Source organism: Bombus pascuorum, chromosome 9, assembly GCF_905332965.1.
Source record: "Bombus pascuorum chromosome 9, iyBomPasc1.1, whole genome shotgun sequence".
NCBI classification, from domain to species: domain Eukaryota; kingdom Metazoa; phylum Arthropoda; class Insecta; order Hymenoptera; family Apidae; genus Bombus; species Bombus pascuorum.
This window is the reverse complement of record NC_083496.1, coordinates 16,744,837-16,761,188: the sequence shown is the minus strand read 5'-3', so window position 1 is coordinate 16,761,188 and position 16,352 is coordinate 16,744,837. Positions and strand designations below refer to the sequence as shown.

The following is a 16,352-nucleotide window of genomic DNA, read 5'->3' as shown; positions in this document are numbered from 1 at the left end:
TCTGATTTTTTGATAATGATTTATTTTACACACTTAGTTGTCTTCTATACACAACTATACAACGATAAAAATTAAAATTCTTCTATTTATCACTAATTAAGATCATTGACGATAATGATTTGTGTTAAAGATGCATAAAGTCAGTCCATTCTTTTGCGACACGTTCTATCAAATATATTTCATTGCTTGTAAACTGTACGGGCCAAGAAAAAAGGAGAACGTTCACGCGGAATACGCAATCAATCATATCGTTGTAAAATATTCATGCAATTTAATTCAATTTGCCAGCAAGCACGATACTTTGACAGACTCGATCTCCGTAAAATCGCTTTATCCACGCACGCAGCCGATAAATAAATATTATATCTTTCGTACTATTCAACGAGAGACATAACGCAATTTCGCGAGACACTTTGTAAATGTCTTGTATACGCAGGTGTTTAATTTTATTTAAATATGTATAAAAACGTCCAAGTCGGTAGGTGTGTAGAAAATATTCCGAGGAAAAAAACAAACGAGCGACAAGAGAAGAGGAATAGAAGAGAACAAAAGAATCGCTAAGATCAGTTCGGGTATAGGTTATCTCATCCCGAACACAAATCGTATCAGCAGGATGAAATTCCGAAAAGACGTCGTCTCGCAGCTATACCGTTATTTTTTTTCCTTTTTTTTTTTTTTTTTTTTTGTACATTAAAAATCGTATACGTTTCGTAGTAATACACTGACAACTGCATATCGTTCATTTCATATTTATCACTAAGTTTTACCTATGACTACCATAAATTCGTAACTAGAATAATCGACGTTCGTCGTCACTCGCGATCACTAATGTGGTACCGCTTATTCTTCTTGCAATATCATGTACACGGCTCGTCGCTGTCGAAAAAAAAAAAAAAAAAAAAAAAAAAAAAGGAAAAATGCAACAGCGAGCCTAAAATATCACAATGTCCAAGTATACTTGCGTACGTTCGTTCGTAAATATTATATCGTGTTCGCTTACAATATTCAATTATTATTAATCGTTAGACGTATACTCTATTTACAAAACTTACGTTCCGGTGTACAACAACAGAAACAATCTATAGCTTGCAGCGTTCTAGGATAGTATTCGGGAAATGCAATACGCGGAAGTGTTAACTTGCATTTTAGTTTACTCAATTGTATTGTTCTTCTCGTGCAAGAGTCAACGTTACACACACACACGTGCGCGCGCGCACACACACGCACACACACACACACACACACTCTGTATTTTTGGAGCAAGTGAAATTCCTTGTTTAATACACGTTGCCTTTTCTCCACCATTTACTTACATTTCGACGTGCTTCAAGAACGAAACCTGTTTGCGTTCAAAGCATAAAAAGAGAACAGAGAAAGATTAGCTTCTTGCCATTTTGCATATTCAACTTATACAAATTATTGGTTTTAATCGATAATGTTTAAAGCGATCGTTGCACAGGCCCCTTCCTTTTTATTTCGCTAGAAATAAAATCAAGTTCTGGATGAAGCGGGTTTGCAGAAAATTATAAGAAAGTGCTGTTGCTTTGGTTTTTAAAAGTAGGTTTGTAAAGGGAACCGTAAGCCAACGGAACTAGATTTCTCCAGAAAGTTATCAGTGATATTACTAAATTTAATAGTAATAATTATAATCAATCATAGTTGTTACGTCAATCTTTTTACTATATTTACAATGCCATACGTAATACTATAATAACTTGTCGTATACTTTTTCATTACACCGTGCCACGGCGCGAGAATTTATTATTTATGATTCGCAAGATTTCTTCGAAATGGGATGTAAGGTGATATTTCGTAATGTTGAAATAAACTCTCGTTCGTACAATTGATTTAAATTTCCATCGGATTTACCTATCGGTCGATTTACCTATAAGTAATTCGTGAGGAAGTAGACGAAGTAAACGTTACATACAGTTGTAAAATATTGATAAAATCAAACACATCCGTTTCAACTATAACACATAATGATGGAATTATTGGTATAGAAACTTTAAATTTGGAATTAGCCACGTTATAAATGCATGAAACGTAGCAAACCGTCCGATGAGTATCCGTGATAAAGTTAATATATGTATGCTATATGAAGTGATCACTGCATTTTCTCAGCGTTGCACAGCTTCGGCATGACACGAATTCTCTCGAAGAAGTCACTAGTACGTTACATCTTTAATTAACGAAGCCTTTTTCTCTTAGTTACTCACGCGTTTGACATTCATCTTTCGAGGACCTTCGCGATATTTATTCATACTTGTTCGGTCCAACGACTCACTTTTCTCAAATATCACGATCACACGTATGGTTGTCAGAAGAAACAGACATCAGCATCACCGCTGAAATTTTACAGTCGCTTGAATCCTATTCATGATTGCAAATTGACCCAGCCAAGCAAGAATGAAACAAATATTAAGAGTACGTGTCTTCTATAACCATCATAGAGACAACTAAAATTCGTTGTTGCTGACTTAGTTTCTAACAGTGACAAACTTTCTATACATGTCCATTGTGTAACTAGAATTTTGTCATTTTGTCACGGTCAGTCCACTAACGTAACATCGAAATCCTTCGCCAAACTTCTTCTTTTCCTCCTCCTCTTCCTTTCTCGTTTTCTTCCCCTTCTTCTTTAGTCATACATAACTGGAGGATAAAAATAACATAACAACGAATACTTATTATCATCATCGGGACCACCCCCAACGGACAGAATCCGGTGCTACGACGCTGTCCATCGTTGAAATCGCTAATAATCGAAATCGTACACCTGTCGTGGCGAACAGAGATACATGCTTTTCGAGTGGAGCAACAATAACGAGGAGCAGAGAGAAACATCCTGGCACAATGTGTCCTTCCCTCTTGTTACTACGCGTTACTTCGACCCTCTACCCTGCACGTTGACCGTTCGGAACCATCCACGAAGGGAATCCTTGAAACATTTCCCCGATAGGATTTATCGTCGAGTTAATGGTGAAACTGGCAGGGCCTCAGTAAACGGAATTGTACTCCATGTCCTGGGCATATTGAGGAGGTCCTGCGGGTGGTGGCGGTGGCTGTGGACTGTATTGCTGCGACGCATCCGAGGCACGACGCCTAAGCGCTGCGATGCTGTGGGCGCCTCTCCAATCCGACGCCTCGGTTGCGTTCACGTCGGCGGCCACGCAGGAAACACCACCGCCTCCGCCTCCACTGCCGGAAGTCGTTCCAGGCGAGCCCTGGCCGCAGTTCAAGGCCGATCCCAACCCGCCACCCTGACCACCGCCCACGCTGGATCCTCCTGGCGGCGAGCCCCGGGACGCTGACACGTGAACACCCCCTGAAAGTTGCAATATCATATTTCCAAGTGTCTGTTTTCATCTGTGTTTCTTTCATTTACGAATAAGACCCGATGCAGACGCACACTGTAGGACTGTAAGAACGTGATACATGCACGAGTCATATCCTTTTCTTATAAGAATAATCTAAGAATAACGGTAAGACATATTTATTTGCATATTTAGAATAAAATTCTTTTATTATTTTATATTTGCTACGGTATAAGAGGAAACAAAAATGTGGCTTAGGTATGAATCATGTTCTTCCTCTGCAGTCCTCTTCATACGATATATTCTATATATGTACCTGCATATTTTGTCACATATCTGGCGGTGAACGTTATTGTGTCGCTACGTGTGCATTATTCGTTGCTCCGTAAGGCTATCTGTGATTACGATAAATGCGTGTTCTGACGTACTATCCTTCTGACGAATGAAATACCTAGAGAACGATGTAGCTACTGTCATAAGAAATTTGATTCTTCGGAAAATGCATCCTCTGTATAACTATAACCTAGCGATGCAACAACACGCGAGAAAAAGGCTGCCTGTCTGCGGCTTATTGGACCTAGGCTTATAATAGAAAATAAATATCATCGGCGCTTCACTTTATAAACCTCGTTTTAAGGTTATCTGGTCGTTTGTCTATAATAGTCAGTCTAGAATGCCTTAGCCGGGCCAGGTAGCGATATGGCAATTTACAGGTGCGATACCGCAGGTGCACGAGAGAACGTTTCCTTTCTTCGCAGGAGATATTAATACAGTAGGCTTACAAAGTGCGTGGGGTGTGCTACCGGGTGTCGTAAAGTCGTTTCCGCCTTTTCTTGCGCCACGTTGGTGGGCTCGCCGAGAGACAACGGGGAAAAGGGATCTTTTTATGGCGGTATTGCGGCGTGAGTACAAGTTTGCGGAGGACTATTCGTGCCCGCCCCTTTTAGCGATGAAGAATGGAATAGCTAATAGCATCGACGCACGTGATATTATATAGTCTTTCTTTGTCTATTTCTGCGACAATTCGAACCAGCGGGGTTGTGAAATATATTTTTTAGAATTTCGTGAAACGCCGAGACGAGTTATTCGATCTGTATCGAGTTATTCCGTGAATCCTTCTTATTGCTAAGAATAGTATTCCATTGTTCGTAGTTTCGAATGAAAGAATGATCGATTTAATAAGCAAATGCCATTCGTGGAAATAGGTCGTTGTTATAGGAACTTGGAAAGAATCGAGGAGATCGTGCGTAACTCGAAAATCGGGCATTTTCGGCCACGTTAATTCACACCTTATAGACGTTCTCTCGTCCACTGCTGCTAGACGAGAATAAACAAAATAGAGCTTCGTAATCGACTTGAAAACCGGCAAACCTCGGCCACGCTACCGTTCGATGCTAATCATCATCGAAAACCGAAAAAATAAGACGTTTCACTAAAAGGTGTTTGCCCTAGGCATTACCAACGAGTAAAAGCGGATAACTGACTGCGGTCAGGCTCATGCTCGCAAGTATTGGCGTCCACCTTAAACCGAGATCACACGAATCACACGGACGGTGAATTACGTGTCTGTGGAACGGCATTTTTTTCTCTCCTTTTGGTTGACGCTACCTGCCCCGCGGCGATAATACGTGATAATTGACACCTTGTACGTGTTACGTATGTACACAGGTACGTGTTCGCGTTTCAGACACGCTCACATTGTTGCGTACATTGTGAAATTGTGCTACACACAAAGCCAGTTTCACTACACGGTTTAACCCTTTCTAGTAGAATCTCGCCGATTCGATAAAATGTTGCCTCATTGGAATACTACGATATCGGGAGATACACGGTAAACCTAATTATTAGACAGGGAATGATACTAATATAATACGAAAGGGGATACACGGAGATCGTTTGAGAACTTTATGAAGTCGTATCCGATTGTGAATCTTCTTTTAATGACTTTTTGCAACGCATTTATAACGTTGCTTCCCCTTATTACAAATTACAAATATTCCTTTTCAATTATCGTTTGGTCGCTGAAGAAGTAATTATGTATGTACGAGCTCTCCGAAACCAGAACTGATATCCGACGAATAGCAGGATTCTCTAAAAAAAATGTATGTATATTGCAGAAAGTGATCTTAAGTGTTGTTGACCTCGGCAGAGGACGGTGTAGGTATATCTGTCGGGATTAATCCATTTATACGTGTCAATATGCATTTAGTGATTTCTAGATTTGATATAACATCATAAATTATTGAACAAACTATAAAAGCGGATAATCGAAAAAGATACTAGACGGTGGAATTTTTCTAACGTATAGCGATCGTCTTCTACATTTCGTTGTGACAATTTTTGGAATTTTTAGGACAGCCGTTTAATAAGATCTAGTCAGAAAAAAAGTAACCCTTATTTCGTTATGTACATTTTCTAAATCTTCCTTTTTCCTTTTTAATGACCACACGTCAAAGTAACTACGAAACAAACAGAAAACTGGTCGATAGTTGAACTTGTCTTCCCATTTCTTCAGTTTCTTCGCGCCTATGTTCTCTTAAAACGTTTCGGCCGTATCACCGGTATATTTGAGAGAAAGAGAAAGATAAAGATGGAAGAGAAAGAGAAAGAGAAAGAGAGACCGAACTCGTACGATGGGTAGAATTTTGTGAGACAAAGAATTTCACACACGTCTCGTCTTCCGAAGCAACTTCGAAGGTACAAGGTCCCTGGATAAGCCGAAGCGTAACTCCAAGACAGGTTGCATCGGGATGTTATGGTAAACATACAGCGAAAGATCTCGCACCTAGGTGCGAGACCAGGCTCGAAGTTTGCCTGCGTAAACAGACGAGAGGACGGAGTTTATGTTTCTGTCTCAAATTCCTTACATGCAGGCGCATAACCCCTTCGAGCGATAATGCACCGTAACGTTTAACGACTTCGTCAAAGAGGTACCGGGTTCCTCGATACTGTTTGCACATCGTCTTTTTTAGAGGGCCACGGTCCAAAAGTTTGGCAAGACGATTATCGAACCGCCTATAAGCGTTTGCGTTTGCGTTTGCGTTTGTCCGGCACGTTAATATTCGTCTTTTTTCGAGATAGACAAAATATTCCTCTCTTAAAAGATCCGTTTGTGATCGAGCCAAGTCTAAATCACCGTTTTAAAGACTAACACATAAAACTTTATTATCCCTGGAATACCGTTTCCAACGACCTCATAGAATCACGCGTTGTAAAACGTTGAGTTGTCATTTAAAATTGCATAAATATGATCGGCCTTCTATTCGTTCCGACTCGCGGTTTAACATTGTACAAAGAGTACTCGCTTTTACTCGACAATTAATTTCCATTTCTATTAAAGCCATTATCACCGGTAATACGAATTACCTAGTTTCCTAAACAAGAGAAAATTATACGACAAACTTACTTATAATAAACGAACTTGATTACATCTAAAGAATCCTCTTTGGGTTGTAGGTTAGGTGAATATAATCTATGTATAAGGTTGACTTACCAAGGGAATTTAGACCATAACTGGCTTGATAGACGGCCTGCGACGGACTGCTGATCGGTAGTCCAGAATTACCAAGACCTAAGCTCGAACCGAGGCTCCCTGTACTTTGCTGACCAAGTTGTCCTAAACTTTGGCCGAAACCACCCATTCCCATGCCTCCTTGTCCCAATTGTCCAAGACCTGTAAAACAAGCGGCTTTAATCAAACAGCCGCATGACTCGTTTCAAAAAGGGCAACAACGAGGGGTGGGGATTTGTCGATCAAGGAAATGAACGATGAACGGCACATACGAATCGTCGGACAGCTGTAAAACCAACGGTACGTACGGATAATTTAACCCGTCCAGCACGATGGACACACGGAATTAAATTAGAAGCGGAATACTGTCGAGACTTTGTCTACTGTCGCCAATTTTTAAGACAACGTGTCTCCCTCGTAACCGCGTGCGAAACGCCTGATAATGAGATGACACGACGAATTGAATATAATTAATGTAAAACCGGGCAATTTGTTGCCAGTAGATTTAATAATCTACTCGCCATCGCTTTTCCATCTTTCGTTTCCGACGATTTTAACAGGGATACGAATTTAACAAGATACTCTAAACCTTGATCGATCTTAATTGTAAAAACAGATGTGTCGTATCGATATATTCTATGGGAAATAATTAATTCACTGAAATAACCGTCACTCAACTAACCTGTTCCCATTGTCCATCTTTCAGGAGGTCCACTAAACATTCCAGCACCGCAAAGGTCGGAACTCATCGGTCCAAAAGGAGGCAAGCCATGCGATGGCAGCAATGGACCTGGCGGGGAACGAAAAACTGGGCCGCACTTCTTCCGTTTTTTCCACTTTGCTCGACGATTTTGAAACCACACCTGGAAAACGCACAAACGCCATCAAACTTTATCCTGTCGTGGATGAAGATTCGAATTGTTCTGTCCGATAGGACATTGATCCTGACAGTCGTAACAGGTAAGTGAAAGATCTTCTAATACCCGTAACATTAATCTTACTATGGATATAACCTTTTAGTGAATCTGAAACCAGAATTAGAAATCAAAACCTACGATAGTTTCTGTATCTCGTCTATAATTATAAATTCACTTACGTCTACTATGCTACCTACAATGCGCGATACGATTAAACTAATAGTGGTCCTTAGTATTGTGTATATTCTCTTGGTGGACGATTCTTTCACGGCCAAGTGAAGGTAAGCCTCACAGTCGCAAGCCTTGATAGTCGTAACAAGAAACGTGAAATTTTTTAACACCCGTAACATTGATCTTATCGTATAATTGAAATTAATCCAAAACTAGAACTAGAAATTAGGAACTATTTATAGTTACTTGTTTTTCGTCGTCCATCGATATAAATTCATAATTCTACATATAAATTTATACGTATAAATTTGCCATCTCGTGGTACAATTAAAGTGGTGTTCGGAATAGTATGTTCTTTTGGTGGGCCATTCTTTTACGATCGCGCGAAAGCAAATTCGAGGCAAGACGTTAAGATGTCCCTGGGCGTTACGACAATATCTTCGACCCCACGGCGAGTAGCTATTAGCCGACGTTATGAGCTGTTGATTCTGGCCACGTAGTGGCCCCCTAAGCTGCCAGGGTCCCGGGGACTTGATTTATTGATATCGCATGCAAAGCCCACCCCTGTGCTCTCCGATATACCCTCGTCCTACATCCCCACCCACTACCCTGTTCCACGGACTACAGTCCCTTTCCTGGCACGGTAAAGCGCGCTATAGCCATCTCATATGTGCCCATAAATTAGTACTTTAGCATTAGAGTACGATGCGCGCTTGCGCCTCCGACGCACACGTAGCAACGCGTTACCTGTGGGAGCAACCGTGGCTGCTTCCGGGGGCAACAGAGAACGAAACAGCCAGCCAGTCCGAGGGGTGGAGACACCCTCTGCTAACATGTAGGGATTATACGAATCTAATTGGATATATGGGATTTACACGCTCCAGTGTACTCCAGGTATTGCCAGAAAGCGATCGCCGGATTTCTCCAACGAAGACGGTTTATTACGAGCCGCTAAGTTTCACGATAGAATGAAAACCGCCATCGTATCGCGTTACTACTATGCTAAATTTGTGCGCGAATTTTGTGTCACGTTGATCTTACTCAGATGACGCTAGAACGGTAAGATGTACTTATGCATAGCGTGAAGTAAGTAGGATTACGATGTTAAAAGTTTGAATTATCTAAAAGATTCGAGATGACACTCGATGATCGTAGATTTTAGATTTGGCAACATTTTTAATAGAGCATGATTTGTTTTATGTTTTCTTGGGATACGCTACTTTTCGATGTTTGGGATATTATGTCGGGATATCTTGCTTCATTTGGCGGAGCTTAGGAACATCTGGCACGTCTGTTGCAACTCAAGGATGAATGCTCGTGACGAGAGAATAGCATTAGAGCCGGATGGGTGTTAAGTGCATTGGGATCGAATCGGTGTCTATAGACCATTGGCGCAGCGTTTCACGATAATACTATCCATCGAGATCTCACACATGACGATCGTCGGTAAAATCCTACCGATCCTTGTTTCGAATTGGGAAGACTTCGTTTCGCTCCCCTCTTGACCGAAGGAATCATCGCGAAAATTATGCAAAATCTGTTTCCCCCTTTGTTCGGTCTCCTTCGTCTTGTCGGTATTTCTTGCGGCATTCGTGGGTGTGGTTACGCCGATTTCACGGTACAACTACGCTAGAACTACAGCTAAAAGCCCGTGGATAATTTGCTGTTACACGGCACGTGAGCATTCACGATACAAACTAAAAGAGGGAAAAAGCACAAGGGACTGTCGATGTATATATGCCGCATTATCAAGGCCCCCCTCCGCCTCCCGCCCCCTCTTTGCCACCCCTTACGCATGGCTGATGCATCCTGCATATACGTGCGCCAGAACTTCCGTTAATTAACGCAGGTGAATGCTAATGACTCCTGTTACGAAATAACTGCACACAAAACGAGAGCTTTCGTCGACGATATTGGATGCTGAGCGCCGGACAATCACCAAACTAGTTGTTTGTGTCACCTAAATCGATTCAACTCTTTTGTTGTTCTCTGTCGTCAGAATTGCAACATTTTGTTCAATAATTTTCTTTTAAAGTGTCACGAATAGACATGGACATTTATGCAAATTCACGTTTTACGTATGAAATTAAAGAAATGAAACGTAAATAAAAATTTGCTTCACTCTCAAGACATTTAGCGAGTATTTCACATTCGACGCTTTGTATATTTTCGAATATCACGTGTACTCTATATGTTTCTGTATATCTGAATTTCGTATAAATGCATAAACGTTCGTAGCTTAGTTACAAATAATAATCGTAATCCTTTCGCATGAAAATGGCTAGAAACGGTTTAGTTTCCTCTTCGGATTTATATTGAGATGTCGTAGTTATAATACTTCGTTCTATAATATATCTTCCATTTAATTAACTTTGGAATATAGAGTAAATGTTAGCTTTTATTTCAGTTTTATTCAATCATGATAAAACACTATCGTACCATTGTTAATAATCGTCATCGTCGAATCGTTCTACGTTTATGTAAAGCATACCCATTTCGATGATCACGAATATCTATGAAATTGTGTTAATTACACATATATCACGATACTGGCCGCACTATGACAGGAATGAAACTATCGTTCTCTATGATGACACGCGGACAAAGGTGGTTAGCGAGAATGTTCCCGTACTAATTGCATACCTAGTATGATAGATCAGCGATCATTAAATTCATGTATCTTAAAAATCATGCACTATCGCCATTAAACGACGTCAAACAGATGATATTATAGTTCTACTCAATGTACTACACAATCCATAATATAATCACGGAATGGTTGTTGCTCGACTATCTGGAAATCTCGGGCCATAAACTTGGAATGTCGGTAAAAAGAAATATTAGATCGTTGCATATGAAATGTTATTTCAATCGCTCGCAGTTTCTTTTAAACATCATCATGTATATAACCAAAGAGATTACTTCTGTTTGGTCCGCTATACCGTTTCAAGAACTAAATGATTGTATTATTCCAAATTTAAAAGAATTCACAATTGTCGGATTCAACAATTTTTAGAATGAGATTACTACAAATTCTCATTTACCGTTTCCTTTGAAATAATTCATACGTTAAAAGATTGTCCAGACGGAATTTAGAAGATATATTTAATCCCCCATAAATGTTATATTTTTGTTTGCCACAACTGTTCGATAACTGAAACTATTCCTGAAAATCTAAATTTATGTAGGAAAATCACATAAATATTCTGGATATGCATGGCGACTAGAGTGTATGAGAATTTGATACTTTTATTATAAATCTGAGCAAATTACTTCTCCTTCAGCACCTTGGCTGAAAGCTCAGCCTTTCGATCTTTCGATCTTTCAATCTTAGATGAAATTCTTTCGACGCGCAAACTGCAAGACTTTACCTTCGATAGCTTAAAAACTATTTCCCTTCTATAAAAATTCTCAAAAAATTATTCTCCTTCGTGTACATATAAAGATATTAACGAAGATTAAAGTATATAAAAAGACATTGAACGAAGGAGTTTAAGCGGCCGACTGTTAGCACCGTCAGAAGTGTTCGGAATAGGTAAAGGGTCTCGGAAAGGCAACTGGATTGATCGAATCATAGAACACACCTTTCGATGACTAAGGTTGCTCGACGGATGCCTTTCGTGGCCATAATACCTGAGCCCGAGACGGGCCGGCGGGTCAATTAGGAACATTGCTTTTTAAAAATTGATCAATCACCGCATCGCCGTTGCTGAGGCGCGTGCGCCGCGGCAGCTGTTCCCAGGAAGCACCTGGAATCACGGCGAGGGTGGAAACGAACACAAACGCTTTCGAATAATCAGCATCGGTCGCAACGATGAGTGCCAGCCGACGTTCAAGTAAAATGCATAATCGAAAACGCTTACTGAAAACTCAATCACGTTTTCACAGACACTAAGAAAATTTTTATCATTTTTCATTCCTATGCTGTCCATCGTTTCGGAATTCAAAGTCCTCGATACACGATAGATTATGTTCCATGAATATGGAGATTCATTAGGACACTGCTATATGTAGAGTTAATTATGCGTTTTATCAAACGACATTTGCTTTTTCCCTATCGATGCCGGCTGAATTTACCCGACAATCCAGCCACCTACCCAGTTGACAATGAATTTGCATAAACGATTATCCCTGTTTGGGATTCGTCGTATGCGCGTGAACTGGCGGATGAAGCGATAAGTTGAAAGAAAGATCGACTCTCGTAAATTTAGTCTTTAATAATACCAATATCAAGTTGTCAATCGATAAAGATGATTATTTAGTATATTGTGTACAGGCGCTATATAAGTAGTCGGTGTATATATTGGAGCAGGATTTTCTATTTCAACGCGTGGATTTCTCCGGCGCAATCGCGAATAGCTTAGTTTAACCCGAGAAAAGAGTTCTCGAGCTCTCAGGGGGTTCTATGGCAAGGTGGCAAGAAGCAAGGTTTGGCGAGTTCAGGGGTGGCTTGAGGTTAGGGTGAGGTTTAGGAGGTGGAAGAGGCGGCGAGACCTCGTAAAGGGGGTTTCAGCGGACGCTGATATAAATTGAGCTTGCCATCAAGGCAAGCGGCGGGATCTGCCCAAGACCCTAAGATATATAGAAGTAGCTTTCAGCACGCCATTGAAGAATAGTTCGAGTCGCTTCGCGGAAAAATGGCTGGAATCGCCGCAAAACCGAGATAACGTTTCTCTTACGAGACTTCTCCGGATCCTGCAAGGGCTGAAGCGTTTCTGCGATGAAAACTTAATTTATCACCCGCCATTCTCTAGTCCCTCGACGATGAATCTTTTCCACTCGATCGTAATAAGACGAATATCGTGAAATTTCGGGCTCTGTCGCGCGCGCCAAGTAGAAACGGACAATCACTGATCAGACAGTCTTCGATACGTCAAATTTCGAATGACGTTGCTATTTTCGAAACTGGATCGATGCCTTACTGTCGATAGTTTAGACACGACGAAATTAATCAAAGCATTGGAAGTCAAACCGGCAATTACAAAATGACAATGAATAACCGAAAATTTGCTATATATATATATATATGGTATTCATTCCAGAGTTGGTCGGGACATTTGAATACTCGATCGATGTTCTTGTTTTTTCGTTCTCGAAATCTATTAAAAATCGTAAAACAGTTACATGCGGTTAATATTGAATTTGAATTTCAATCAATGTCCGACCAATATTTTCCAACGGTTCGTGAATACGATTTGTTCGTTCGATCGTTGACAGCTACGATCTCGTTGTTAATTTACTTAATTTAAGAAGAAAATTCTATATATTATATATGTAAGAAAGAAAGAAAGAGGGAAAAAGATAGGATCCAGCCTGATGGTGGAAGCGACTAATATTTAATGAAAATAAATACTACATAAGTTGGTACGATGCGAGCCTGATTGATGACGGTGGTCGGGCTCCTGTCCGAGGGTGGCAAGACGCATTACCCAGACCGCCTACTGTTTCATGTTGCGTTACGTCGTCAGGAGGGACATTTTCGTTGCGCCATTAGTGGATCGTCGTGATCTAACGTCACGACGGAATTAAAATTCGAGAACCACCCCCAAACTCGAGCAACGTCAATTCTAAATACTTCTCCCTATACTTTTTTCGGTAAAGTTAACTTACTATGAATAACAAAATTCTGTTATATCGTTGTATTTATTTATTTATTTTCGCACGCACTTCTCGCAGTCAGTTTCGAGATACCGGTACTAAGGTTAAAGTAAAGAGATGCACGTTCTTGCTCGTAGTGCGGGTAACCTCATAAACGTTGCGCAACTACCGATAAAACGCATACTCGCAGCTCTCGCAGACACGGTGAACCGTAAACTTGATCCATTTATACTTTATTATTATTTCACGGATGCAATATAGTTACCTTAGGATGCCTGTCATGAAATTAGCCCGAATTGCTCGTGGAATTGGATTTATCCTTTGAAGTAAGTGTGCTCGCAAGAATCTGTATGCCGTTATACTTCCACCGGTGAACGATCTATCAATTGCGCCGTATAGAATCGCAGTGTTTCAATCCCATCCTCTATTTACTAGTACAGACGTGTTGCAAAGCTATTTGTCAATATACTGTTCGTTAAATTTCAATTCTCTGAACAAAATATTCATCGTGTTACATAATTACAAAGTGCATATTCATAATTATATTACAAAAGGGTTATATATAGGCTACTGTATAATAAAGTTGTGAATCTAACGACGAAAGTTTAGATAGAACCGGTTAACTTTAATTCGACGATAAGTCCAGATGTATAAATCATTTTCTATAATATCAATCCGACGATGCTGCGAGCTTACCTTCTGTCCACTAGTATTCATCATTATCTGAATTGTTGAAAAGTTTCACAACCTACTCGTCGATCGACCTAATTAAAATTGATTTGATCTTAATTAAGAGATAATAATCGAATTAAGAAGCTAAAGAACTTAAGATTGCACGAGAAACTCTTACTAAAATCACATCGATGGTTCGCTAGTTTTGAACCGGTGTATCTTGTATGGCTGAAAGTTACGCGCGAAGATGAGGAGGGGTGACGATCGGTTTCACCCTAGCAGGCCGTGTATTTTCGCGGGTGTGAAATTATTCAGGACCGGTAGACGTCATAACAAAATGGGCGTTAGATGATGCTCCCTAGGGTCATTGCTGCGACATAGTTTATCCATTGAGAACCCCAATTCTCCTCCATACCTAGCCGTCGCATATGTACACGGGGATGCTTTTCTCTCCGCGTGTTCGTACGAGTTGATTCGCTTGTGTGCGCGTTTACAGCCGTGTGCGTTCAGTACCCAGCGTGATATTTTTCGGCCGACGACACGTAAGAGCTAATATCGCGGTCTATGCATATTTATACGGCATTAAAAATCACCCCTCCCTTAAAATGCATAGGCTGCTGCATAGCAGACGCGTTGAATCTTCGTCGAGTCGCGTAGGCTGAAGCGTTTGTCACGTTGGGGGGTTGCTACTAGACGGCATCTCGTGCTCTTTGAACTTTTACTATTTCCACGAATGTTGCTCACGGTTGTGCTTTCTGTTTTGTTGCGTTCGCGGTGACATAGCGGTAGCCATGCTAATATTATAGCAGAGCTCGTGCGTAGATTGAAGTTGTAATTGTTAATGTTGGACAATTAATTAATGTTGTACAAGATTTTCATACGAATCGTAAACTTAAACAGAGGACTATATCTTCTTATTTACCTAAAAAGAAACTTACCACGGTCTATATTTTAACCATACTTTTGTCACAGGGGGATACGTCTATGCCATTATTTAGCAATATATTTAAAGATGTTTCGAAACGCGAACATTTTTCATGTTTAATATTAGACTAATGTTAGACTAATGTCTGTTGTCCCAGTGTATTCTTATTCGAGCAGGACGTTGATTTATTTTCCGGACACGTCTCGCCGCCGGGGCGTATTCGATATTCGTTCGATGACGTTCATACGTTACAGACGGGCCAGAAACAATGTGGCAGTGATTTAACACGGGACAGAACCGTGATCGAGAGTGATTCGCGATGCGGCGAAACTTGACGCGCGCATGTTTGATGCGCCATCGTAAAACACTCGATTGCCGCGTACACGTGTCTGGTTATACGCTGGACGCATCCAGGTAAATGATCAGTGATAGTTTACGGGCGGAAATTTTGCAGATGGAAATTGCATATCGATCATACCTGGCTTTCGATACTCGATTCAATGCCCGCCAATGCGAGGCCATAATTCCATATTGCCCTTTTGCGTATTTTTTTCTTTTTTGAATAATCCTTTTCCCTCAACACGTGTCACGTGATATTAATCGAACGATGACGATTGAAAATTTTTATTCGTTGAAGTAGGTTTATCGTTTAAATTCGAATCGCTAGCGAGAATCGTAAATTTCGTTGGTATAAATCGAAGAAAGTTCAGTCTCAAGCGTCGCAAGCTTTCCGCTGCTGCGAGTGTACATTGAAACCATTTCCCATTTCTCAGGACAAGACAATAACGAACTACATTTACCCTCGGTGCAGTCACTTGTTTGTCCCAAAGGATGGTCGAATGACATCGCCATTCGTCCACCTCCCGTGGGATACTTTGAAAGCAATACCCCAACATCCGCCACCATGCACCGTCTCTCACAACGGCATATGTGACTTTTAGCCGACGTAGACACAGATTCAAACTTCGATCATTTCCCGAAATTAATTAGGGCACCCAAGTTCATAACCAAATTCATTATCTGTTATTTGAATTTATTTTTCGTGTAATCGAAGAACCAAGTGAGTTGAAATATAATATTCAAACATGATCTGCAGTTAGATCATATCAATGAAAATACATCTGCACAGACGTTCACGTCATAACTTTCAAATTCTATTTATTACTATGTACAATAATACAAGAGATAACTGTTTAAATTTTAAGTATTCAAGTATAATCTACAATTGGAAAATATTAAGAAAA

The 16,352-nt window shown here is 40.4% G+C and overlaps 2 protein-coding genes across 3 annotated transcripts in view; one reads left to right on the top strand and one right to left on the bottom strand.

Annotated features, from left to right (window-relative positions):
* LOC132911027 (homeobox protein orthopedia-like) overlaps positions 1 to 16,352 on the bottom strand; it is a 28,613-nt gene continuing 12,261 nt past the window's right edge. The window contains exons 4-6 of one of the 2 annotated variants that reach the window (XM_060967352.1): positions 7,508 to 7,688; positions 6,808 to 7,002; positions 1 to 3,325 (exon numbers count right to left, since the gene is read on the bottom strand). In XM_060967352.1, the coding sequence (XP_060823335.1) occupies positions 2,997 to 3,325; positions 6,808 to 7,002; positions 7,508 to 7,688 (705 nt within the window). In that variant the 3' untranslated portion in view covers positions 1 to 2,996. The remainder of the gene's footprint in view (positions 3,326 to 6,807; positions 7,003 to 7,507; positions 7,689 to 16,352) is intronic. The other variant, XM_060967353.1, reaches the window with a different exon arrangement.
* The window catches only part of LOC132911028 (protein tipE), a 232,202-nt gene continuing 228,196 nt past the window's right edge, over positions 12,347 to 16,352 (top strand). The window contains exon 1 of the mRNA XM_060967355.1: positions 12,347 to 12,358. The gene's annotated coding sequence lies outside the window, so the exon portion shown is untranslated. The remainder of the gene's footprint in view (positions 12,359 to 16,352) is intronic.